This window comes from Peromyscus eremicus, chromosome 2, assembly GCF_949786415.1.
Source record: "Peromyscus eremicus chromosome 2, PerEre_H2_v1, whole genome shotgun sequence".
Lineage (NCBI taxonomy): Eukaryota > Metazoa > Chordata > Mammalia > Rodentia > Cricetidae > Peromyscus > Peromyscus eremicus.
In genome coordinates this window covers 127930957-127958888 of record NC_081417.1, presented here as the reverse complement: position 1 = coordinate 127958888, position 27932 = coordinate 127930957, and the positions used below count along the sequence as shown (strand labels likewise).

Genomic DNA, 27932 nt, shown 5'->3' with positions numbered 1-27932 from the left:
GGCGCCCGCTCAGCCCGCCCCCTCTCGGCCGCCCCGCCCGCCCCGCCGCGCCGGCCGCTGTCAGAGGCGCGGTGTATGCTGAGCAGCTGTCGTCGCCGGCTGCTGCACGTCCTGGTCTCGAGCTTCCCGCTGCTGACCCGTGGACTGTGGCTCCGTCCTAGCAACCTCATGAAGCCGTTGGTCGTGTTCGTTTTGGGCGGGCCCGGTGCGGGCAAGGGGACCCAGTGCGCGCGCATTGTCGAGGTGAGGCCGTGCGGGAGGGAGACGGAGAGCTCCGGGGCTGAACGGGCCCGGGCCAGCGGGAGCTGCCGCGTTGGCTGCCGCGCCCCCCGCCGTGGGCAGCGAACTACGAATCCCGACGGCCACCGCGCGCCCGGGCCGAGGGGCGTCGAGTCTGCGGGCGCGCGCTGCGTTGTCCGCTTTGTTCCCGCGCGCCCTTGCTTCCACTCCCGGGACCCGGGTCTTCTTCTCGCTCTGTCCCGGGCTGTCAGTCCTCGGCTAATCCGCCTCGAGGAACCCGACCCGGATCTTGTGGTAGTTAAAGTACCGCAGCCGTGTAAGCCCAGGTGCTAACCTTTGGCCCAGCTGCCAACTCATGCTTTTCCTTGGGCAAGTGAGTCACCTCAGTTGTCTAATCAAATATGAAACTCTGCTCTCATGTTAACCGAGAAAGTAAGACACCACCCAACTCTAATATCCTCTTATTTAAAAAAAAAAAAAAATGTTTGCTTTAGGGCTGGAGAGATGGCCCAGCGGGTTCAGGCGCTTGCCGCAAAGTTACATCCCGGAGGAGACCCACATGGAAGGAGAGCACCAAGCCCCGCGAGTTGTCCTCCTATTTCCACACCTGAGCTGTGGCTGAGTGTTTGTCCACACAAATAAATAAATGCAATAAAAGTTTTGACATAAGTTTACCAGTTCCATTCTGTTAGTATTTGAGGTCAGGGGTGGCATGTACGTGGAAAGAGTCAAAGACTTCAGACTCAAGCAGGTATGGGTTCACACCCCGTTTTTCTAGCTGCTATGAGCAATAATGATAAAGTGAGGAAGGCTTAATGGACAGTCTTGGGCAATGTTTGAAAGGAAAACAAGGCAACAAGAAACAAAAAGCAACCAGGGTTGGCGTGAAACACAACGTTCACCATTAAAATTGAGTGATTGGTAAAAGTTTTTGACCCAGAACTTAATACATAATTTCCTCTTTTCCTAAGCGATGGAAAAGTTTTTGACCCAGAACTTAATACATAATTTCCTCTTTTCCTAAGCGATGGCCTGTATTTGCTTTGGCTTTCTCCACGGTCATACATTGAAATCTTGTCCTGTGCTCTACTCTCTAAAGAACACCAACAAATAAATAGAATATGTTCTAAAGGTTGTTACATGATCTACAGTTGGGGTTTATCATTACAGGTGGCTTTTGAAAACCGGTTCAGTCACAGAGTACATAGCATTTTCCTCCTTATTTCTGTTGGTTGGTTTTCACTTTATAAAAGTGAAATGACAAGTGGGCGGCTTCAGGTTTACTTTATAAGTAAAATGATGAAACTATAAACAGTGTGGTAAGGGAAGGAGCAGGCCCTTTATAGTCAAAACAGAGAGTGGTTCAAGGCCTCGCTCTGCTGTTGTTCTTCTGGCCCCAGAGAAGTCACTTTTAGCTTGAGTTCCTTGGTAAGAAGGGAGAAAATAGACTCTGTTTTGTATTTCTGACTATTAGATGAGATCTGACACCTGGCACAGAGATGCAAATGTTTTCTCCTTTAAGCGTCCTGGTTTATATTGGTCATTTTATTTTTAGAAAGACAACGGGTTTATTTAATGTACTGCAGGGGGCAACAGGCTGGGCAGTTGTAAGAGTACTATCTGAAGCCGGAAATTTTTATTTTGAAGGTGTATTACTTTAAAAAACTTGACTTACGACTTTCATTTTTGAGTGCACCCAGATACTTTGTTTCTGAATTTATAATGTCACCTTAAACATCCACACTCAACCTAATAATACCCCTGTTACTCCACTGGATTCAAAATTTCTGTGTTCAGTAACTAGTATTTCTATTTCATGAATTCAGTGGGTAGCTGATAATACTTAAACCTGCTCATTATCAATTATAAGAGTCCATGATACATGTTTTTTTGTTTTTGAGAGTTATTCTTTTACTTATTATTTAAGACTTTGGCAGTTATATGAGCTTAAGCCATTGTTTGTTTTATATTAATTTTTCTGGTTGCACTGGCAGTGGAACCCAGGTCTCAAACATGAAAGACATGCACTCTACTACAGAGCATCTCTCTTTGTACTTTTTACTTTAAAGTTCCCAATAAGTTGTCCCTGCACTTACTCTGAAACCAAGGCAGGCCTTGAACTTGTCCTCCTGACTCATAAATAGCTGTGATTACAGGCCTGTTCCACCAAGCCATCTAGACTAAACTGTTTTGAAATGTTTGCTGTTGATTCTAGTTGCCAATTTCAAATGTATCATTTAAGAGTCACTGTCCCTTAGCTGATGAAATAAGCACTGGAATTTCTGTGTTCAGGTAAGTCAGGCGTTTTTCCCTCTGTGAGGGAAATGTCTGCATTTTGGTTCAATATTTCATTATGCAGGCAGCTATGAACTTAATCCCCAAAGAAGGCAAGCTTTAAAATTAATTTTTTTTTCTGTAGGGAAAAAGTTATATAACTCAATGTTAAATTCTCCAGCTATCACACCAAGCGAATTTAGTTCACAGGGTACATAAAATGTGCCTGATCATAGAATTGTTTCTTTGGAGAGAAGTTATTTTGGTTTCTGACTCAGGTTGACAGGAGTTGTGTTGTTTGTTTATTTTGAGGTGTGGTCTCCTTATGTTAATCCAGGCTGGCCTCAAACTCTGTTCTCCTGCCTCTGCCTTCCAAGTGCTAGGATTACAGGTGTGTGCTACCATGTGCTTTCAGAAGTACATCTTGGATTTGGGGAGTCAGAACCTGAGGGTATCTTGCCCTCATGTCTAGAGTATTGGTGTTAGAGGTAAGTGTAAGTGTAAGTGTAAGAGGTAAGGGAGTGTCTTGGAGGGAAGGTGGTACTTTTTTCTGGAGTCATGCTTCGCTTTATTATTGCTCCATGGGTAGGAAAGGGCAGATCTGATGGAGAACCTTTTAAGGTGTCTAATAACTGAAGGAGAAATTTTGAGGGAGCTTTGGGAATTGATTTTACTCATTTATTTGTAATGGTCCTTTTCAGTTTAATTTTATTTTCTAATTAATTATTTCTAAATCTGTGTCTTCTTATGCTATTTTTAAATTAGCCATTAATTAGCCAAGTCAGTGTAATACTTTTATTTGAATTAAATACTCAGTGGAATTATTGTGTAATGATTTATTCTAAAAGCCAGGGATGCTATATCATTAAAAAATTTTTCTACTTATATTATATGTACGTATGTGCATGTGTACACATGCTATGGCACATATGTGGAGGTCAGAGGACAGCTTTGTGGAGTTGCTTCTCTCCTTTTACCTTTTACCTTTTACCTTTTCTCCTTTTACCTTCCCATTTCAAGAATGGGAAGATGGGAATCAGGTCATCAAGCCTCATTTGTTTAAAAAGTAAGCTTTAGGGGCTGGAGAGATGGCTCAGAGGTTAAGAGCACTGGCTGCTCTGCCAGAGTCCTGAGTTCAATTCCCAGCAACCACATGGTAGCTCCCAACCATCTATAACAAGATCTGATGTCCTCTTTTGTCATGCGGGCAAACATGCAGACAGAACACTGTATACATGATCAATAAAATAAATCATAAAAAAGAGTAAGCTTTATATTTGTTTTGGTCCAAATTAATAAGAGTTCTGTAACTTAAACTTATCTTTGAAAATAACATCCACAATTTTGCGTGGGCTGGTTGGAAAGAATATTTAATTTCTCTTTCACAGAATGTGAATATTTTGTTTATGTAGTAATGAGGAAAACATATTCATACCATATTTATCATGTGTCATAACTTCCTTAAGAGTCTCTTTGAATGGATGACTCATAATATGCTTAGAAAAGTTTTAAATGAGATTGAATTTAAGCATATGGAAATCAGAAACTTGATTTTATTTATCTTTTTGTCTCTGTTGTTGAGCATTGTACCTAGCACATAGTAGGTACTTGTTGAATAAATATTGATGATAGAGATATTAATGTATCCTGAAGCTGTATACTTCTAAAAAATTTGGTCCCTAGGGGGCACCCAAGTAGTTTTTTGGACCTCAAGTATGAATGAGACCAATCTTTGAGATGCTTTTGTTTACTCTGAGTGAATGAATGGTAAGTATGCTGAGCAGAATTTTAAAAGCTTTTAATTTCAAAATCCGGAATTCATCATGTACACTCAGAAAGAACTAGATAGGAAAAATCTGGTAGAGCTTAAGGTCTGGTCTTTTAAGGATAGGACTTTTTCTTCTTGGGAGGATATAGTTAAAGACTTTTTTAAAACGACAATTTAAAAGCTTTAAAGAATCTATAAAAGATATGGTCTACAAAATTCTTGCCTCTTGGGGATAGAGAGATGACTCTGTGGTTAAGAGCACTGGCAACTTTTCCAGAGGACCCAGTTAGATTCCTAGTACCCACATGGTCCCTAACACCATCTGAAACTTCAGTTCCAGGGTTTCTGACTCCTCTTTTCACCTCCATAGGCACCAGGCATGCACATGATACACATACATACATGCAGGCAAAACACCCATTTAAATTTAAAAAGCAACAAAACTTGACTATTAAATAAAGAACCACTTTCTTTAAGGGTGCTTGTAACATAGAGTTTTTATGTTGATATTTTAGAAGGGTGAGAAGAGATTCAGATTATTTACTATACCTTTTGTTTTTGCCTTTCCATTTTAAGTTGTAAAAGTAACATGTCTGTTGAGACAAGTTCAGTTTCTTCTCATCTGGAGTTACGATTATTTACTGCTTTCCCATCTCAATATTCCTTTAAATTTTTATTTCTTGTTTTAATTTTATGTGTGTGATGATTGTTTGCTTGCGTGTATGTATATGTACGTATACTACACATATGCCTGCTGCCTTTGAGTCCCAAAGATTGTCATCTCTCCTGGAGAGTTATAGACAGTTGTGAGCTGCCATGTGGGTGGTGGAACCAAACTAGGGCCCTCTATATAAGAGCAGCAAATCAGCAAATGAGTCATCTCTTTAGTTTCTTCTTTCTCTCTTCCTTTTTTTTTTTTTGAGACAGGGCTTCTTTGTGTAGCTTTGGAACCTGTCCTGGATCATGCTCTGTAGACCAGACTGGCCTCGAACTCACAGAGATCCACCTGCCTCTGCCTCCTGAGTGCTGGGATTAAAGACGTGTGCCACCACCACCTGGCTCCTCTTTCTTGATATCACAAAATCTGCAAATTTAAAATTTTTGCATCTAATAGCATTATTCACTTTTTTCAAACCAAATCATGTTTATTCTTTCAGTGCTTTTCCTATATATTTAATAGATTTTTATTTGTAGCTGCAGAATATTCTGGGTATTGTCATAGCATAGTTGTACATCTCACTTGATTGTGGGGATATTTTGTTTGTGATCTAACAAATAAAGCTTTCCTGAAGATCAGAAGGTAAAGCCAGCCACTCATTAGCCATAGGGGCCAGAGAGTGGTAGCATACACCTTTAATCCCAGAACTCGGTAGGCAGAGGCAGACGGATCTCTGTGAGTTCAAGGCCACCATGGGCTACAACAAGATTGATCCAGTCTTAAAGAGAAACAGAACTAGGTAGTGGTTGCACACACCTTTGACCCCAGCACTTGGAATCACACACTAGGGAGGTGGAGACAGGAAGTGAAAGGGCTGGGCAGAGAGAGGAATATAAGGCAGGAGGAGACCAGAGCTCAGTTGTCTTTCTGCTGAGGATTTCATAGAAGTAAGAACTAGTAGCTGGCTGCTATGCTTTTACTGATCTTTCAGCGTTTTACCCCAATATCTGGCTCTGGGTTTTTATTAAGACCAGTTAGGATTCATGCTATACTTGGTGGCTATTTAGGACAGTTTTCTAGGGATGGTTTTGCTATTAACTGTGTTTCAGTGAGCTTTCTTATAAATATAACTTTGCATATGGATGTTTTGTCTGTAGGATTCTTAAAAGTGGATTGCTTCCTCAAAGAATATGTGCATTTTATTTTAATTGATAATTATGATCACTTGGGAAAAATATTTGAGTTTTCCAGAGGAACAGAGCTATTAAGAAATAGCTACAGATATAAACATATAAAAGTGTTTTTATTTGGAAAACTATCTCAAAATTACAAAGGCCGAGAAGCCCCATGATAGGCTGTATGTAAACAGGAGAATCAAAGAAGCTGGTGGTGTAATTCCAGACCGAAGACCAGAGAACCTTAAGTTTTCTAGGAAAGTGATTTTTTTTCCGCCTTTTGTTCTAAAAAATGTCATAAGATTGGATGGTGAGATGATGAGGGCTACTCTGTTTTCTATCCTGTTATATTTTCCTGATTTTAATAACATACAGGCATCCTCCTTCTGTCAGACCCCTCCTCAGTTATTGACTCTCTCTCTTAAACTGTGAGACCAAATCAGCCCTCCTTTAAGTTGTTTTTTGTCAGTTATGTTGTCCTAGCAAGGTGAACCAGGACAACAAAACAACCTCCAGCTGTATGGGTACGGGTATTGTGCCAGGGAGTAGTTTCTCTGGGGTAAGGGAGCTAATAGTAATTTTTTTTTTTTTCCAAGACAGGGTTTCTTTGTATCCTTGGCTGTCCTGGAACTAGGTCTATAGACCAGGCTGGCCTGAAACTCAGAGATCTGCCTTGAGTGCTGGTATTAAAGGTGTGCCATGTCTGGCTCTAAAGGTAACTTTAAAAAAAAAAATTCCCAATCAGAATTAGTCTCTGCCTCAGTCTGCCCTAACTCAATCTTCCTTCAATATCAGTTATTTCCTCATCCTCATTCTCTTTGAAATGGTCTTGATTTACTCCCTTTGGGTTAAAATTTCATGGACCATATTTGGTTAATGTAGACATGTTTCAGTTCAAATGCTATTAGAATTGTGATTGTGGAAGACTTCAGAGTCATACACAAGTACTGTGTCATAACAGCGGGTTCTGAACTGAAATCAGCATTTCTAAAACAGTCACTTCAGGGCTGGAGAGATGGCTCAGTGTTAAGAGTGCTGGCTGCTCTTACAGGGGACCTGGGGTCAGTTCCCAGCACCCACATGGTGACTTACAGCCATCTATATGTAACTTCTGTTCCAGGGCATCAGATGCCTTCTGGTGGGCACCAGGCACGTACTTGGTGCACATACATACATACATGCTGCAGCTACTGATACAAATGAAAACAAAAAAAATAATAACTTTTTATTAAAGGAAAAGAAACCTTTCTAGAAATCTCTCTGACCAGGTGTGTGTGTGTGTGTGTGTGTGTGTGTGTGTGTGTGTGTGTGTGTATGAGAGAGAGAGAGAGAGAGAGAGAGAGAGAGAGAGAGAGAGAGAGAGAGAGAGAGAGAGAGGGGCTAGCTGTCTTATTTGTGTTATGTTCCAGGTCTTGTTACTTTTAAGCTAATACCTTAGCTCAGCTGCTACATGAAAGTGTATTTGCTCTAACATTTCAGTTGCTTTAACCTGTCAAATCAAGAACATTTTTACAGACTAAACATGTGATAAGAGCATTTAAAAGTTAATAGAGAACAGGTGTAGCCTGAAAGACTCTGCTGACAGTTTTGTTCTGCCTGATGGAATAAAGATAACAAAACATCAGTTGGGTAAAGGAAAAAGCACTTGTAACTTACTACTCCCAGAAACTGTCACTTTGAGGGGACAGGTCCTGTGAAACATATGCTCTATGCCTGGTTTCTGTCAGTCTTTTCCAAAAGACTTGTAAGTTGGTTCCATTCACCATTTTAGTATATCCCATACTAATAAGCAGATGTACTCATTTTGGGGTGTGTGAAAGACTGCTTCCTGCCCACTTTCTGTTTGGAGCTTCCAGAATGGATTAGTCATTGGTGCATTAGTATTGGAAAGTGCATGTGTTTAAACCCACAGGATTTACCTGTATAGTTACATTCAGTTTAGGTCGATAATAATATGAATTTCCATTTTCTTGGTGTCTGCTGGGAGCATGAAGGCACTTTAGAAGATGTTTTGATCGTGTAATTGACTTAATGGCTAATTTAGGTTATCAGATGGTGGAAGATTCTCTTTGTTATTCATTTAATGTCTGTTGGGCAATGCAAGTAGAAATGACTGTTTCAGAAGTGGAGAAAAGCAAGAGTGAACAGATGAGACTGGCCAGAAGTAATGAGGTTGGCCAGAGTCTGGCAGGATCCACATGGGTCAGATACATCTGGTTCTTTGTGTGGGGTGAAGTTTTTATGTCACACATCTCCGTTGACTTTGAGTCTCCTTTTAAATGTGCACTAGCAGATTTTGTGATCCAAAGGTCATAGCAGCCCATCCATTCTTAGCAGATAGGTAGTGTGAGCAAGAAATAAAACTTCATTATTTTATGCCATTGAGTTTGGGGGGTCCCAACTAATAACCTAGCCAAACTTGAGTAGTACATATGCACAGCTTGGCAACTAGGAGGTGTTCACCTTCTTTCAGACCATTTATTGCTAAGGGCTTAATTGTGTTAATACAGAGTGTATATTGGACTCACCTATGCATTACAGGTATGAATACAATACTAATGATGAGGAAGCAACCTCTTTTGGAAAGGTAAGTTATGAAATGGAATTCTAAAACAATCCCTGAACTACTCTGATGTTAATTATTCCTTGATTTCTTTCCTGTGTCTGGGAACTCATTGCTAGGTGCTAAAACGACCATTAGCACTTGTTCCAAAAGTATCATCCAAGCACAGGAAGGATATAATTTTCATAAACTCTAATTTCATATATGGAAGCTTTCCTCTTGGAATTTCTCACTCAGTAAATATCCTTCCCTCCTTCCATCAACTCTTCCAGGCTATAGAAGCTTGAAGGCTAATGACAGTATATCTGCATTGGTCACCAAGGTATTACCACTGAGGTCCATTAAGGAATAATACTCAGTGGATGGAGGTCAGGGGACCTGGATCAAATTTTCTCTGTATTAACTGGGAAGTCAGCCCATCTCAGGTTTCCCTGTAACTGTATATGGACTGTTGTGAGCTGCCATGTGGGTGCTGGGAATAGAACTGGGTCCTCTGGAAGAGCAGCCAGTGTTCTTAACCACTGAGCCATCTCATCATTGCTGCACTTAAATTTTTAAATTGTTAAAAAAAAATTAAATTGTAAAACACAATCTCCTGTTTTTTTTTTTTATTTTTTATTTTTATTTTTCCTCGAGACAGGGTTTCTCTGTGTAGCTTTGGAGCCTGTCCTGGAACTCACTGTGTAGACCAGGCTAGCCTCGAACTAACAGAGATCCACCTGGCTCTGCCTCCCGAGTGTGATTAAAGGCGTGTGCGACCACCGCCTGGCATGGGTTGTTTTTTATTTTTTATTTTTTTGGTAATGTTTTTGGAAGAAAAAGTTTTAATGACCAGGTAATAAATCTTGAATGTTTGAGCGTATGGTGTGCTTTTTCCTGCTTGTGATGCAGGCATTAAGAACTTGATAAGTTAGTCCAGGACTACAAAGGAGATAATAACTGATAAGTGTTTGTATTGGAGTTGGGGATAGATAGAGGAGGAATACTATAGATAGAAAGGAAAAGTGGGTGGAGTAGGTTCAAGTTAGTCACGAATGTCAGATCAGTTCGATGGTGTCCATTTTGCAAATGGTTTCCAGAGATCTTTTCAATGTGTAACAATGGCAGGAAAAGAAATTTTATAGAAAACATTTTCTATGAGTTTATCAAGTTTTATGGCATTTCCCTTGAAGATGTGAGACTCCAATCAAGAACCTGTTTGTTCTGCAGTATAAAAGTAGACATAGTTATCTATATTCAATGTTAGATCCTAAGTTGGATTAAGATTGATTGCTGTGTAATCAGAAACATATATTCCTGGGCTGGGCATGGTGGTGCACGTCTTTAATCACAGCACTCGGGAGGCAGAGGCAGGTGGATCTGTGTGAGTTCAGGCCAGCCTGATTTGCATACAGAGTTCCAGAACAGCCAGGGCTACATGGTGAGAACCTGTCTCAAAACAAAACAAAACATATATTCCTATATTGACTTTAATTTTAGAATGAGCAAAAGTATTTATGAAGATAATTTTATACCAAAATATAATATGTACAGTTTCTCAAAGCCAAATGACTTTCTTACACCTTCTGGTAAGAAAGATTTTGAACGAAAAATGAAGGTGATTCTTTACTGTTGTTGAGAAATGTTGCTTAGCACAACACAGTTCTGATAGATCATTTTGGAGCTTAAGGTGGTGTGGGTCTGTTGTCCACTCCATACACATGGTATTTCTCAAAACGTTTTGTTTATAATTTTGAACTCTAGTGTCTGGAGTCAGGCTTCATTGAATATGTTTCCTTTTAAACCTTTGGGTAAGCTCATGAATTCTAAATTTTCATCTGTTTTTGGACTGTGAAACTGGACTGTTTTCTGTCTCTGTCTGTAACTCTTGACTCCATGCCCATGTGGTATGTTCCTGTGTGGCTGTATTGTACTTTGGTTTCTCCTTTGTTTATGGGATGGATCACTTTTCAGAGAAAATTTTATCTAAACATTTGAGTTGATTTTTGGTTTGGGGGAAGTTCATGGAGACCTTTCTCTAAAGCTGTTATTTTCTTTTCTTTTAAGATGTATTTATTTTTTTTTAAGTGTGTAGATGTCTTGCCTGCATATATGCACGTGTTCCATGTACATACCTGGTGCTTGTGGAAGTCAGAAAAGGATGTAAGATTCCCTAATACTGGAGTTAAAGAAGGTTATGAGCCACCATGTAGGTACTAGAATCTGAGCCTGGGTCCTCTGCAGGAGCAGACAGTACTTTTAACTGCTGAGCCATCTATCCAGCCCTGAAGCTGTCATTTTCTAAATGATTTGCCTTTCACACTTGAAGTAGGTTTTGATTGCAGGTTCAGTTTCTTTTTCTCTGGGAATCAGGTGGTGTTTGGGAAGGTACCATTGAACACTAGTGAGCTAAACTTACTGTTGTTAGAACTGTTAACTTTTAAAAGTATTTATTTTATTGTGTGTGTGTATGGGTATGTGGAAGTCGAAGGACAGTGCAGGAGTTGGCTCTTCTACCATGCTGGTGCTAGGAACTGAATACAGATCTCCAGGTTTGGCGGCAAGTGGCTTTACTGCTGAGCCATCTCACCCCCCAGAAGTTGAGTTATTGAGTCAAAAGGTGTGCAAACTGAAACTTAGGTTTACTGACCACTCACCCTCTATAAAGGTTGAAGATTTGTACAAAGTATATTGATATCAATATCCCCGTGTTCTTGCCATTGCTGTTTTTAAAATACTTGAACTAATCTGATGGGTAGAAACTGGAATCATTTTGCCTTAATTTGCATTTTCAAGATTACTAGTGAGTGTTGTTCGAATCTTAGATTTTTTATTTTTTATTTTTTTGGTTTTTGTTTTTAGGTTTTTCAAGACAGGGTTTCTCTGTGTAGCTTTGGAGCCTGTCCTGGAACTCATTTGTAGACCAAGCTGGCCTTGAACTCACAGAGATTTGCCTGGCTCTGCCTCCTGAGTGCTGGGATTAAAGGTGTATGACACCATTGCCCGGCCTTAGATGGTTTTTTAATAACAAACTCAAAGCCAGATATCAGAGTGAAAGCTGAAAGATCAGAGAAGCAGAGCAGCCAGCCACTAGTCCTTACCTCTACAAAATCCTCAGCCTAGAGAGAGTGAGTTCCTGTTTCCTCAGGCCTTATTTACCTTTCTCTGCCCTGCCATATTACTTCCTGGGATTTAAGGCATGTGCACTTCCCAAGTAAAGGCATGAGATCTCAAGTGCTGGGATAAAAGGTGTGTGCCACCACTGCCTGGCTCTGTTTCTCTCCTCTACTGGATCAATCTCATGTAGCTCAGGTGTGGCCTTGAACTCACAGAGATCCAGACAGATCTCTGCCTCCCAAGTGATAGGATTAAAGGTGTGTGCCACCACTGCCTGACCTCTATGTCTAATCTAGTGGCTGGCTCTGGCTCTGCCCTCTGATCCTCAGGCAAGTTTATTAGGGTACACAATATATCACCACAAGTGAGGTGGAGTCTTTTTTTTTTGGTGGTCCAGGCCGACCTCAAACTCGCAGAGATTCACCTGCCTCTGCCTCCTGAGTGCTGAGATTAAAGGCATGGACCACTACGGCCTGGCTCTGTGTTTTTGTTTTTGTTTTTTAACCCTCCTATGAATAGTTTGTTTTTATGCTTGCTAACTTTCCCACCCCTTTTAAAGACCCAGGCTGATCTCCAGTCCTGGGCTAAAGTAGTTTTCCTGTCTTAGCTTCAGACTATAGGTGAATGACACATTACCAGCTTGCCTATTTTTGTATGTAATATTTTAATTTATTACTAGTTTTTCTTTATATAAGTTGTATATAATGTACGTATAGTGAACATATCTTGTATATAAAAATAGTTTCTCCTAAACTGTTGCCTATCCTTTGTTTTTTTACTTTTATTTTGTGATAGGGCCTCACTTTTTAGCTCAGGCTGACCTTGAGCCTACTAGGTTGCACAGGCTGGTCTCTAACTCAAGGTAGTCCTCTTGCTTCAGCCTCCTTAGGACTAGGATTATAGTTATAAGCCAACACATCAAACTCATTTTGCTCTTTTGAGACACAGTCTTGCTATATAGCCCAGTCTGGCCTTAAACTTTTGATCTTTCTGCTCCAGTTTCTTGAGTGCTGGGATCTCAGGCAGTCATAAGCCATACCCCCAGCAACTCATTTATAGTTTTGAAGCCCTGCTTCGTTCAAAAGTTTTTATGGGATCAAACATAAACCATAGCTTTTTGACTTTGCTTAGCAACATCTGTCTGTATCTCAGATGTTAACTCTCACTGAATTCTCATTTTGTACTTGGGCCTGTTTATGTGTTCTGTCTCAGGACTGCATTGTTATGCCTATTTTATATACCAGTAACACACTATTTTAATTATTGTACTGTTGTAATATTTTATTTTATGTAGTTGGGTAAGTTCATTTGTAGTTGTTAATATTATTTTCAGTTTCGAATATTTTACTTATGTTTATTTCTAGTAAACTTGACAATAAATTCACCATTTTTTTTTTTCAAAGGCAAACAAACATGGCTGGTGTGTAGCTAGTTCAGTGGCAGAGCCCCTTGCCCCCATGTTCAGGGGCTTTGGGTTTGATCCCCAGCACCACAAAACAAACACAGACAATTCCAATCAGATTTTTAACTTTTAAATTTGTAAGTTTTATTTATTTATTTAAAGGGTCTGACTGTGTAGCCCTCACTGGCCTGGAGCTCACATTGATCCATCATCTCTGCCTCCACCCAGTAGGAGGTAAATTTTTTGATTAGTATATAAAAGAACAAAAACAAAAACAAATGTTTCAGTAGGACTCTTTCCTAGGATACAGAATGTTTTCTTTCTTCTTAGTCTTCGAAAATTTCACACATGTATACAATGTATCTGACTCACTCCTTTCAACTTCTTGGGGTACCCCCCCAACACATCTCTCTCCCAACTTCATATCCTCTCGCTCTTGAGTAGCCCACTGAATATACTTGTTGCTGCCCATATGGACATGAGTGTGGGATCATCCACTGAAGAATGCTTACTTTTTATGATTTGGCTTTTATTTATGCTGTAAATATAGTGTTTTGTGTCTTTGTGTAGTGTGTGTGCACGCGCCTGCGTAGCTTTTCGAAACAGAGTTTCTCTTTTAAGTGTCCTGGAACTTGCTCTATAGAACAGGATGGCCTTGAACTCAGAGCTCTGCCTGCCTCTGCCTCTGCCTCCTGAGTGCTGGAATTAAAGGCATGCGCCACCACTGCCTGTCTTCTTCATGTAATTCTTACACAGTACATTTTAGGTTTATTCCTACATTTAATTTTTAATCACTGTTTTTATTACATTTTAAAAATGTACGTGTGTCTGTGTGTGCTTGTGTGCAGAAGTCAGAAGGCAACTTGCTGGAGTTGGTTCTCTCCTTCCACTAAGTGGGTTCTAGGAATTGAACTCAGGTCCTCAGGCTTAGCAGCAAGCACCTTTACCCACTGGGCCATCTCACTGTTCTTTTATTGCTGTTTTAGTGAGGTGGGTTTTTTGTTGTTGTTGTTGTTTCTCTGTGTAGCCTTGGCTGTCCTGGAACTCACTCTATAGACCAGGCTGGCCTTGAGCTCAGAGATCTGCCTGCTTCTGCCTCCCGGATGCTGGTATTAAAGGTATGTGCTACCACCACCTGGCTGTAATGAGATATTTTTTAAGTGTATATTTTCTTTAAAAAAAAATTTTTTAGGGGGTATGTGTTGCAGGGGTAGGAGACAAGTGTGCACATATGTAGCATAGTGCTAAAGGCCTAAGTGTGAAGATCAAAGAATAACTTCTGGGAATCAGTTATCTCCTTCCACATGGGTTGGAGATTGAACCCAGGTTATCAGGCTTGATATATTTTGTGCAACAAAATTTTCACTTTTTAGCAACTGCCTTTCTTTGCTTTGAAAATTTAGGTAATGCTGGGACCTGGGATGTCCTTTAATGGTACAACACTTCACTTAGCAACTAGTGTGGAAGTAATTGAACAATTTTATATTTCTATTTTCTGTGAATAATGGGAGTTTTTTAAACCAATTGCAATTTTAACATTTCTGATAATTTCTCTTACCAGAAACATGTATAAGAACGAGACAGAAACATGATGATACTATTGTTTTTATTTATTTTCATCCAACTTTATATCCAAGTTTAGTCAGTAAATACCCTGTTTAGAGTTTATTTTCCTTTGCTGACAGTGTTATTGCTATCTTACTATTTAGTGAGCAAGAACAAATTTAGCCAACACTTTTAGAAAATGGAATGGGAATAACGATGTATTGGAAAGCTCATTTATAGCCTTGGTCATTTGGAGATTTATTTTTTAAAGATTTATTTATTTATTATGTATACAGTGTTCTGCCTGTGTGCATGCCTGCAGGCCAGAAGAAGGCACCAAATCTCATTATAGGCGGTTGTGAGCCACCATGTAGTTGCTGGGAATTGAACTCAGGACCTCTGGAAGCGCAGTCAGTGCTCTTAACTTCTGAACCTTCTCACCAGCCCCCCATTTGGAGATTTTCTAAAAATTCAAAATTCAATTGATGTTTTTTTTTTTTTTTTTGATGGCTTTAAACTCAGTAGTCTGCCTCAGTCTCCTGAGTAGCTAGGATTACAGGTACATACTACCACACTGACATGTTAAAAGTGGGGTGATGGTGTGGGGTGCCTCGCACCATAACCTTCATTTAAGTTGTATATATGCAAAATAAAAACTCATTGAAGGGCCGGGTAGTGGTGGTGCGTGCCTTTAGAGGCCAGCCTGGTCTGCAGGGTGAGATCTAGGACAGGCACCAAAACTACACAGAGAAACCCTGTGTTGGAAAAAAAGAAACCCTCATTGAAGGAATATTAAAATTTGGAATGAGATAGGTTATATGAATACTTATTGAATGAGTATCCTAATAATTTGAGATGGGTTATGTCATTCTTTTGGTTTAATAGAAGTAGACACGTGGGTTGGGGATTTAGCTCAGTGGTAGAGCGCTTGCCTAGCAAGTGCAAGGCCCTGGGTTCAGTCCTTAGGGGAAGCTTTTCATTATTCAGGATCTTCACTTAAGACTGTTGGTTCTTTATTGCACTCAAGAAGTGGCAGTTCAATACCCTCGTGTCTTCTGTGATTTTAGCTTAACTGTCACTCTCCCTTGACTTAGTATCTCATTATGAGTCTTTTGTCATTGTCATAATACTATATTGTTGACATTTCTTAAATAATCATTGTCTCACCTAAGCCCATTGCCTGATTTTTTTTTTTAGTAAAACCTTTAGTATATGTGTATGTGTGTATATCTGTGTACTACATTATAATTTTAGTTAGTCACAAGGCCACATGTACAATTTACTCTCGGAAGATCATGTCACCTAATGGTATTGTAGTCATTTTAGTTTTTATAGATATACTTTATGGTGTTAACTCAGCAACATTTCTGTTCTGTCCTTGTCCTTATATCATGTGTCATTTAATGATGGAGATATGCACCACTAGGCAGTTTTGCTCAAACATTGTAAGACTGTATGATTTTGCACAAACCCATATAGGTCAAGTACTTGATGTGATCCCTTGCTGCAGTAAATGTAAACACAAAATGCATGAGATATGTGAGTCTGATGCTCGAGCAACGTGACATGCTATTATTCAGTGAACTTCTTTATTCTATAATTAGAAGGTATATACTCTAAAATAACAGTAAAAATATAAGAAACAGAAAAGCCAGTAATAGAGTGATTTACCATCAAGTATTGTGTTCTGTTCCTAACTATATGCAATAGTTTATATGACTGGCAATACATTAGTGTTATCTATACTGGTGTCACCAGTGTGTAAGTGTATATTGTACTACAAAATATGACAGCCTAGATGTTACTAGGTGATAGGATTTGTAGCTCCATTATAGTGTTTCAGAACCACCATTGTATATGTGGTTCTTACTAATCAAAGCATTGATATGAAGTATATGACTGTATAATATAAAAAACATTATTTAAGTATCTTGGGCTGGGGAGACAGCTCAGTCAGTATAAAGTGTTTGCTGTACAAGCATGAGTTTGATCCCTAGAGGCCATGTAAAAAAGCTGGGCATAGTGGTAGGTGATTGTCATCCCACCACTGGAGAGGCAGAGACAAGCAGATCCCTGGGGCTCACTGGCCCGACAGCCCAGCTTATGTAGCAAGTTCCAGTCCAGTGAAAGACCCTGCCCCAAAAAACAAGATGGAACCTGCTCTCTAGTCTACACATGGATGTGCATACCACTTGCACATTTAACCCCCCCCCCCCCCACGATAATTATGATAGCAAGGAAGCAATTGATGGCTCTTATCCCCTAATATGTGTTAGATGATTTATGTACATTATCTTATTTAACCATGACTGTAATTTTAATTGGTCTTATAATAAAAACCCAGAGCCAGATAACAAGGTAAATGCTGAAAGATCAGAGAAACAAAGGAACAAGCCCCTAGAGAAACTTCTCACCACTACCGAATCCTCAGGCTGAAAGGGGGATGAGATCCTGTCTCTATGCATCCTCAGACTGAATGCCCCTGAGTCCTCAGCCGAAAGGACACCAAACTCCTGTCTCCTCCTGCCTTATATTCCTTTCTCTGCCCAGCCATATCACTTCCTGTCTCAACCTTCATAGTGCTGGGATTAAAGGTCTGTGCCACCACTGTCTGACTGTGTTTCTCTTTAGACGGGATAATCTGGTATAGTCCAGTGTAGCTTTGAACTCATAGAGATCCAGACAGATCTCTGCCTCCCGAGTGTTAGGATTAAAGGTGTGTGCCACCACTGCCTGGCCTCTATGTTTAATCTAGTGGCTGGCTCTGTCCTCTGATCTTCAGGCAAATTTTATTTGTTAGAGTACAAACAAAATATCACCGTACGTGACCACAAGCTTACAAAATAGATATCTGTATTCCCATTTTATAAATGAGACTTCTTAGGAGTACAAAGTTAGGAAATGGATTTGAAGAGACTGGCCTGAGTGGGGAGACAGATTGTTTGGGCATTCTGAGTTGTCGAAAAAGCTCATCTCCTGATAGGTGGTCATGAGCTATTTACTGAGAAAAGGAGGAAGACAGAAGAAAGAAGTTGATGAAAGTGGAGATGAATTCAGTTTAGACATGCTGACTTTTTTGTCTTATGTATCAGATTTTGGTAGACATTTTCATTCTTACATTTAAACTTTGATTGTATTTGTATAGGAATGTCAGTGCTTTGACTAGTTAGATAAATGTTGAGATGATTTCATTGTGCAAACATGGTTATGAAGGGTAAGGCTATTTACTAAGAGGCAAACTGGACTGTATGAAAGCTCTTAAATTTTTCTTTTTATTTATTTGCCCCATAAGAAAAACTACTTTATTGTAGAGAAATTCTAATATAGAAATTAACACAAACCTATGTGTACTCCTATCACTGGATTGAATGAATTCTGATATTTTTATATGTTGTTTGTTCCAGAAATATGGCTACACACACCTTTCTGCTGGAGAGCTTCTTCGTGATGAAAGGAAAAATCCAGATTCACAGTATGGTGAACTTATTGAAAAGTACATTCAAGAAGGAAAGATTGTGCCAGTTGAGATAACCATCAGTTTATTAAAGAGGGTAAGGAGGAGGAATATCAACCTGTTCAAACTACCAAGGACACAAGAAGCTAAATCCACCTTCATTTGAATAATGAAAAAATAAGAATATTAAATTTCTTGATTATGGAAGGTAGTTGTGGTCTTTGAAAATGGCAGAGATGGAAACTGCTTTCACTGTGAAGAAATTGACAGTAGCAAGTATTCTCTGCTTTGGTCTCAGACCAGCTGAGGTCCAGCCTAAGATACTTGTAGAATTTTTTGTTTTTGAAACAGTCTCATGTAGCCCAGGCTGGCCTGGAAGTTATATCATCAAGGATCTTCCTGCACCTGCCTGTTAGGATTACAGGCATTTGACCCATCCTTCCCAGCATTCAGTTATTCAATTATTCTTTTCCATTTGGGGTTATTGTCACCTTTCCTTGCTCTTTCCTCCTCTGTTTTATTAGAAATATTTGTTCTCTCCTTCCCTGCCTCCCACTCATGTTTTTCTCATTGTTGATATTCTCTGTTTTGAAGTCTCCTTTTTTTTCCTGATGAACGCATTGCCATTTTCACTCTGAAATCTAAAAATATACCTTGGTAGATAGTGCTTTGCTGTAGATCCCCAAAACTAGTCAGTAACAAGTATATTGACATAAAAGAACCAGTGAGATGGAATTGCAATGTTGAGAGCAGGAAGCAGTAAACAGATCTCAGTATTGAATCCTGGGAGTAACTGGAGACACCTGGGGTGTAGAGTGGCTCTTACACAGTCTGCCTCTTGGCTCAGCCTGGAGCAACCAGCTTCCTTTCCAGAGTGAGTAAATCTGCAATCCCATCCTCTGGCTCTAATGCCTTCTTCTGCTTTAAAGGTGGTGAGCGTTATGAAAGGGTAGTCGACATCTCCATTGAAACTGTCCTTTTTTTGTGTGTGTGGTACTGGGGATTGAATATTGGCCTTTGAGTATGTTCAGTAAGCACCCTGTCACTGAGCTGTGTCCTCAGCCTTTTTAATACCTGCTATCTTTGAGACAGGTGGCCCTGTTGGCTTTGAACTCAGTCTGTAGCCCAGGTGGTCCCTGAACTTGGAATCTTCTAACCTCAGTCTCAAGCTCAGCTGTGATTATAGGTAGAACTCTTCTTCATGTTGTCAGTGATATTTTCTATGTAGCTCAGGAAGTACTTTTAGTCTTTATTTTTCCTGTAGCATTTAACTCTTAATTAAAAGTGTCCCTTTCCAGTTGGGCATGGTGGTGGATGCCTTTAATGCCAGCACTTGGAAGGCAGAGGCAGGTGGATCTCTGAATTTGAGGCCAGCCTGGTCTACAGAGTGAGTTCCAGGACAGCCAGGGCTAAGCAGAGAAACCCTGTGTCAAAAAACAAAATAAAACAAGTCTTTTTGAAACTAATTCTACCTGTTATAACACCATTGGTTCATTCTCTTCCTACTGTAGGAACTGCTGTTTTTCAGTCTCTTGATTTTTTTTTTTCCCTTTGCAAGTTTTCTAAACCACTATACTTCTTAGAGTTTGGTTCTCTTCAGCTCTCATTTTATATATTCCTTGCTGGGTTGTTTAAACCATGCCCATGTTTTCACTGTTCCAATGCTGCTGAACTCTACAACTCTGCATAAACCTTTGTTCTAGGTTCCAGATATGTTTCTATCAGGCCTCTATCCAGATTTCTCATAAATGTCTCAGAGTCATGCTAGAGGCTAACTGTGTCATTTAAAGTATGTTGTTTCTTTATTTCCAGTTGGGATTAACTACCCAACTCTTTAGTGAGAGGATCTCTCATTCACTCGTGTTCATCTCCTGTCTGTCACTACCATCACATGAACCATTTAACCTTTCCTCTCCATCTTATCTCCCACCACTCTCTATACATGTCCTAAGAGTCATACCTAATACCAGCTTGCTTCAGATTCATCAAAGCTGTCATGCTTTCTCAATTCCAACGTTTATATCCCTGCTTCCCACTGTCTAAAGTGATCCATGTTGGCATGATGCCTTATTATTTAGGAAGCAACTCCACTGCCAGCTCTTCAGTCAAATTTTCTCATAGTCTCTAGGCACTTTGTGTTTCTTGGTTTTTTGTTTTGTTTTGTTTTTTGAGACAAAGTCTCATGTATCACTGGCTGGCTGGCCATCTAACTCACAGAGATCTGAGTGTCTCTACCTCCTACAGGCTGGAATTAAAGGTATGGACAGAACACCTGTCTCTAACAACTCCTTGTTCCATTTTACACTTTTTTTTTTTAAATATATACTTTATTTATTTTATGTGCACATTTATCTGTGAGGGTGTTAGATTCTCTGGAACTGCAGTTATAGACACTTTTAAGCTGCCATGTGGGTGCTGGGAATTGAACCTGGGTCCTGTGGAAGAGCAGCCAGTACTCTTAATCACAGAGCCATCTCTCCAGCCCCCATTTTACACTTCTCTCTGTGAGTTTTTTTTTTTTTTTTAAATATTTCTTAGTTTCTTTTTTTAAAAAAGTTTCATTTATTTTGTATAGTGTTCTGCCTGCATGTATGCCTGCAGGCCAGAAGAGGGCACCAGATTTCATTACAGATGGTTGTGAGCCACCATGTGGTTGCTGGGAATTGAACTCAAGACCTCTAGAAGAGCAGCCAGTGCACTTAACCTCTGAGCCATCTCTCCAGCCCCGTGTTTCTTGTTTTAAGAGCATCTTTTGTTGTCCTATGACTTAGCACGTTATATGTAGTTGTTATCCAGTAGACTGTGAACCCTCCAGGGGCAAGGGCAGTGACCTCACTCTGATAGTAGATCTCAAATGAATGTATACTGAATGAACATGTTTGATGTGGCTTCTCCAGAGACCTCCTATCATAATTGGGATAGAAATGCTGTAGCAGGAACTTAACACTGTTTATAAAAGCTTTGTGAAATTAGAGCAACTAGATTCTGAGATAAAGCTAAATAACTCTTAAAGAAAATAGGTCCTGGCAATGTTCTTGTGGAACAAGAAAACTTGGCACATGGAGCACAGTGCACGTCAGTTTGCTTTGGACTAAAGGTCCCTCTAAAGCCTGTCAGAAGTGTGCATCTGTGGTGAATGGAGGTGCCAAGGATTTAGACAGATGAGAGATTGCATCTCCTGTTCATATTACTCCCATATTCTACAGAAGTTCAGGCTTTGGGAAAGGATGATGAAATGTGTTTTTGCAGTCTTTCTGAATATATTACACCTTGTGCTGTCTGTGTTTGGGGGCAGCCAATACCATTTAGATAAAATTAGTTTGAGATTTTTTTTATTACTTTATTTTATTTATTTGTTTGTTTATGTAACTCTGGCTGTTGTAGAACTCTATATAAACCAGGCTGGTCTCAAACTCAGAGATCTGATTGTTTCTGCCTCCAAAGTGCTGGGATTAAGGAATGTACCACCACACCTGGCCAGATTTTTGTTTTTTAAAGTATTGAATCTTAAATAATGCTAACAACTAGCCAGGTCTGGTAACACAGGCCTGTCCTCAGGAAGCCAAGGCCAGAGCAATCTCAGTCAGTGTTAACCCGAGCTACAGATGAATTGAAGGCCAACTTGGAGAATTAAGTGGGACCCTGTCTCAAAGCAAGTAAACAAACTAACAAAGTAAAAAGAGTGGGTATATTGCTCAGTAAGAGTGCTTTCTCAGCTTCTAGCTATTAGATTTGAAGTGTTGTGAGTTCGAGCTCCTATAGATGGAGCATGCTTTCAGCAGTGGGTGGTGGGACACACCCATAGCCCTAGATCTTGAGAGGCCAAGACAGGAAGATTTCAAGTTGGAAACCAGCCTGAGTTACATGGTGAGTCCCTGCCTGTACTTCCTACAGCACAGTGACTTAAAGAGAGAAACACGAGGGCAACACGGGGTCTCCAGATGCTGGAGCAAAGCTCTGGGTTAGTGGTAATTTGCATGAGAAGGTAATACATACTGCTGATCAGCTGTCACAGAACCAACATTTTAGTTAGGTAGACACATGGTTTTAGTCTGCTGGTAGTGATGCTAGATGACAGTGATACAGGTGGTGAGGCAGCCTGCTTACCTCTTGGCCAGGATGCAAAGAGATGAAAGAAAAGGGCCAGGATCCCACAGTCCCCTTTAGAAATGTATTCTCTGGGGGCTGGAGAGATGGCCCAGTGGCTAAGAGCACTGGCTGTTCTTCTAGAGGTTCTGAGTTCAATTCCCAGCAACCACATCGTGGCTCACAACCATCTATAATGAGATCTGATGCCTTCTTCTGGCATAAAGTCAATAGAGCACTTATATACATAAAATAAATCAATAAATCTTAGCAAAAACCACTGTGGCTCACGAAGATTAAAAAACAAAACAAAAACTGATGACAAACTGAATTGAAATTAAAAAAAAAATAAAATAAAATGTATTCCCAGTCTCCTAAAGGTAGGCCTGTCCCAGAGACCAAGCTTTTAACAAGCACTTGAACCTTCAGAGGACAGTCAACATGTACACTCTAGGGTACGTTTCGTAAGATGTGGGAACTACAGATGGGGAGGTGCGAGAATAGGGGAGCATGTACCTATAGTCTCGCCAGCTAGGGCAACCATGTCAAGAAGTCGGCTCATTTCTGTCTAGTCTGTTTCCCGGTGTACCTTGCACTCTTGTGGCTTAGGGAATAATAACAAATAGTCGTGTGCCCACTGTTCTGCTTAAGAAGTTGACGTTTGGTGATACAGTATTGAGCCTAGGTCTTTTTTCTTTAGGAAATGGACCAAACAATGGCTGCCAATGCTCAGAAGAATAAATTCTTGATTGATGGATTTCCAAGAAATCAAGATAACCTTCAAGGTTGGAACAAGACCATGGATGGGAAGGCAGATGTATCTTTTGTTCTGTTTTTTGACTGTAATAATGAGGTAATGAACATCTTTCTGTGCCCACATGGGCTTCAAGCTATAGATGGTCAGCTGTTAGAGAAAAGCAGTGATATTCTTCATTATAGTTTCTGTTGACAACAGTATATATATTTAGTGAGTGAATAGATTGGGTGGGCAGAATAGCACTGTCTTGCTAATAGAATATTGGGGGCTGTTGGCATTAGCAGCTTTGTGACCCTAAGACTTGCTTAATTTTCAATGTAATAGTTAAGTTGGCCGTTTTAATCGGCATTGCATACACAGTAATGTCAAGTAATAAAGCGAAGTCCTGCTCAAGTGTACTACTTGGAACAGTGTGTTGTTTACTAGAAGATACAGGTCTGGAAAAGTGGAGAAGCCTACTATTTTAAAGAAATGTAGAAGAATTTATCTTCTAAGAGTAAAATTATTTGGAAAATAGTAAGAACACATCCTTCCCCCACCCCCGACACTTCTAATAGCATGCCCAGACATACCTTTGAATGAGTAAATAAATTTCTCAGAACCATCTAATTAAAAAGCCTGACTCTTTTTGACAGCACTATGCTATAAATTTCATTAAATTAATGCCAACAGTCTGAATCTGAAGTGTAGTGCCTTGAAGGAAGTTGGCTATTCTTAGGTTGAATTGTAAATGTGCCTCTGGTAAAGACTTGCCACAGCCTCTGAGTTGTTTTAAAATGTAACTCTCTTCTCCCAACTCTGAAAAATATGTTTTCACTTATTCTTCAAAGTTAACTTTAGAATTTACCACAGCTTTATAACTAAGGAATGTTTATTCACGATTAACAAGAGATGCTTTATTCAAATATGTTGACTCAAATATTTGGATATTTATGGAATTATTGTAAAGTAAGCAAAAATGGTACAAGGTTTGAGGAATGGAATTCATACCTAATGAGTTAATAATATGTCCAAGAGGAAGCTATACCCACACAAATCTTCTTTTTATTGCAGTTTGAAAAAAAATACAGCCGGAAAAACTGAGTCATGAATGAATTCTTATTATGATCTGTACTTATTTAACCTAGTTTATATAAATTGAACCACATGTTTAAATTTAAAAAGATTTTGCATGTTGATTAATGAGTTAGACACATTGAGTTTAATGCAGAATGTTTTTTTTTTTCTGTTTTGTTTTAGTCTCTTCAAAATATTTTCTTTTGAGTTGTTTTTTTAAACATAACTTTTTACTTCTGTCTCTCTTTAGATCTGTATTGAACGGTGTCTTGAAAGGGGAAAAAGCAGTGGTAGGAGCGATGACAACAGAGAGAGCTTGGAAAAGAGGTACTTTGCAGTTGTTACTTCAGCTACCTCAGTCCTGGTGTAGAAACTGAGTGACAGATTAAGTCCTGTTCTCTTGTCCAGAAAAAGAGCATCATGCTTATCCAGGCACAGTGGCCTATGTAGGGAGAGAAAACATTTGAGTCAGACTCTGTCGTCAGCTTTCTATAATATGGAAGAGGGAGGACAGATAACCTACAGTCTTGAAATACATGTTTTGTTTGCAGAATTCAGACTTACCTTCAGTCAACGAAACCAATTATTGACTTATATGAAGAAATGGGGAAAGTCAAGAAGATAGATGCTTCTAAGTCTGTTGATGAAGTAAGTTAAGTGCACCTGGCTTGCCTTTGCAACAAACAGGTGTGACCATTGGGGTAGGTGGGAGACATTTGAGGCTAACTCTGAAATTAGTTTTTTCTTTTTTCTTTTTTTCTTTTCCTTTTTAAAAGTCTAAAATGGGTTTTACAACTTCAGATCTGTTTTTTACAAGAAGTGGGTGATTTATTAATTCCAAACCTCTTTCCTCAAACAAGTGGAATATTGGTATTTTCAGGATACTGATTTGGATCTTGTTTGTTGTTAAAATCTGTAGCACAACTGGCATGCTGTAGCCAAGGGCCCCAGCTATTCTCTCTTCCAGAACACAGAACTTCTGAGATGCAGGGTTCCCAGGACTCTGGTCTCTGTCTTGCTCATACTTCAGTGTCTGTAAATATCTGCCTGCAGGTATCCCTAGTGCTTCTGAGTTCATCTACTCTCCCTTTCCCTGATTCTCTCCATCTTCTTCCTCTTGTAATCATGGGACAAAAAATCGAGGTCCGGAGGAAGGCTCATTGAGTATTTTATCCATTGGCACTTCCTACAGCGGTGAGGCAGTACATGAGAGAATTTGGCCTTTTAGAGTCAAAATGAGATTAGACACTTGAGTTTACATTTTACCAGACTACTAGCATCCCATCAAGAAGTACATTTTGTCTGAAAAGCATTAATAAAATTGAAGACAACATGTTCACAATTTTATGTTTCATTTGTATTATTGATAAAGTGAAATAGATTAAGAAATTATAATGTTTAAAATTAGTACAAAATTGATGTTTTTAACAGAAACTTAGCTGTGCAATCTTTTATGTGTGTAGTTGTTTTATTTTTAATTTCAGTGTTGGGAATTGAACCCAGGATCTCACACATGCTACACAGTGTTTTTAACAGTATCTGCTTTTAAAATTGTGTTTTTCCTTGACAGGTTTTTGGTGAAGTTGTGAAGATTTTTGACAAAGAAGGCTAACTAACCCTGAAAAAAACATCTTTGAAATCATGCTTGAATATTGCTTTGATAGCTGCTATCACAGCCCCCTTTTAAGGCAATTTTAATCTTTCAAAATTACATCTCAATTAATGTCTAGAAATATATAGTAAGACAAATTATGTGTTATTTTTAATTTGTGGTCACAGTACACAGTGAATTCAGGTTTAATCATCTTAGGTATTATGGTGCTCACAAAATGAAGAAGGGTATCAGCTAGTTCTTGTTTGTATTAAAAGACTGTCCCTTTTATGTTTGTGCCTTCTGTGAGCAAAATTTTTTAGTATGCATGTATATCCGTTTTGTAATTGCAATGTGTTAGGATTTGGAAATTCTACTTCCTTTTGCTGCACATTTAAGATTTCCAACCTGTTAAGTGAATCTGTGGACCAAATTTAAAGGAACTTTATGTATAGTCAGTTCTTGCACAAGGTGTTTAGTAAACAAACTCATAAAATGGATTCCTAGCAATGCTCTAGTATTTATCAAATGACTGACCATTTTCTGTGGAAAGTTAAAATTTAGGCGTTGATTTATTACAGCTTGTGCAAAGTTGTATGACAGGGCAGTCTTTGCTTTCGAGGTTTGGGTCAGGGGACAGGGGCTTCAGAGCCTGATAGGATTGTCAGCTTTCTTCTGACATAAACTGTGGGGCAAGGGTCTAATGACTTGTGTTCCTATGCTCTGTGACATAGGACTAGTCATCATTAAACTGATGTTAACACAGTCCCTAGTAGTAGGCCCTTGACATGCATGTGCTAGTTTATGTTAATATGATTCAGTTCTTGTTTTAGTAATACTTCAGGTATTTTTTGTTTTGTTTCTTAGACTAAATGCAAAGTTAGAATAAATTAGAAAAAACAGTCTAATGGTTAAAATTCCCATTTGTATTTTATTTTCTGGAATACATTTTTTCATGGTTACTTGTTTTAAAAAGATTTTAAAAATCATTGCACTTTGGTCAGAAAAATAATAAATATATCTTATAAATGTTTGATTCCCTTCCTGCCTGCTTTGTTCACTAAAGTCTGAGAGTCCAAATGATTTTCTTTCTTTAAAAAATTAAAATTTCTTTTCTTTTTTTCTTTGTTCTATCTATCCCTAAAGCTGAGTGGTACCTAAGATAGTTCTTTTTTTTTTTTAAATTATGTTTATGAATGTTTTGCCTGCATGTATGTTTGTGTATCATGTGCATGCCTGGTGCCCATAAGTCAGAAGAAGGCATTGGATCCCCTGCCACTGGAGTTATAGAAAATTGTGAGCTGCCATGTGAGTGCTGGGAACAACCCAGGTCCTCTGCAAGAGGAGCAAGTGCTCTTCATTTGCTCTGTGCGAGCCATCTCTTCAGCCCTGTATCTAAGGTTCTTTATAGAGCGATTTCTTTAAATGTTCCTCATTTTCAGCACTTACACTGCTATACAGGGTTAAGTAGAACATAGTCTTTGTATAAATAATTAGATTTTATGTTTAATTTTATTGAGAAGAGTAAGAACAAGTTAATAGATTTTTATAATACATTTCTATGTGTCTTACAAAATTCACTTACTAATGAGACAAATTTCAACATATTTGTTATTAGAAAACAAAGTATCCCTCCATACAGTAGTATACTATTCAATAGTGATTGGCCACCTAAACTTACATTGAGTCTGCCTTGGCTCTTGGATGATTATAATGAGTTTTTGTCTAGTATTTTAACCCAGGGGAGAGGAGGCTTTGTTGGTGGTAAATCACAGAGCTATGAAATGAAGTGAGGGTGCAGAATGTTGTGAGACTTCCTGTTCATGCTAGTGAAGAAATCTGTCAGCTGGCAATGTAAATAATTCTTACTGATGACTACAAGAACACCCTTCGGGTTTTGAGGGGACTAGGTGTTTTCTTTCATCAAATATCTCTCTGGCATTTGCAAACAAAGCAAAAAACACATTAATTTCTAAATTACGAGTATTTTTGTTTGCTTTTTAAGTAGAAAAATGTTTTGCCAATATTGAATTTTGGAGTTGATTGAGATACATCTGACATTGCTAGTTTAGTCATTCCATTTATTAAAGATTCAATACTAAGAAGCTTTTGTGATTCTTGAAGCACCTTACTTTGAGCCTCGCTGTATCTTAAAAGTTAATGTCATTTCCATGTATTGGTGTTGGGTGTATATGAATTACTTAGTAAATAATTCCAATAAATGTGCTGATGCCTTTGCTGTCTTCGCTGGTTCTGCTTTCTGTTCT

At 39.2% G+C, this 27932-nt stretch overlaps 1 protein-coding gene across 1 annotated transcript; it reads left to right on the top strand.

The window, feature by feature from the left end:
• The first annotated feature begins 9 nt into the window (after positions 1 to 9).
• Cmpk1 (cytidine/uridine monophosphate kinase 1) lies at positions 10 to 27908 on the top strand. Its single transcript, XM_059254724.1, has 6 exons — positions 10 to 243; positions 18126 to 18272; positions 22962 to 23114; positions 24325 to 24401; positions 24626 to 24722; positions 25645 to 27908. Exons 1-6 carry the CDS (start codon positions 76 to 78, stop codon positions 25684 to 25686), a joined length of 684 nt encoding a protein of 227 aa, XP_059110707.1. The 5' UTR covers positions 10 to 75; the 3' UTR covers positions 25687 to 27908.
• Positions 27909 to 27932: the final 24 nt, after the last annotated feature.

Bases quoted from the DNA above. Each gene is read 5' to 3' on its own strand.
- Cmpk1 (XM_059254724.1), top strand. From the start codon at position 76: ATGCTGAGCAGCTGTCGTCGCCGGCTGCTGCACGTCCTGGTCTCGAGC. The intron at 18,273-22,961 runs GTAAGGAGGAGG...TTTTTTCTTTAG, and splicing joins CCATCAGTTTATTAAAGAGG to GAAATGGACCAAACAATGGC. The intron at 24,402-24,625 runs GTACTTTGCAGT...TTTTGTTTGCAG, and splicing joins AGAGAGAGCTTGGAAAAGAG to AATTCAGACTTACCTTCAGT.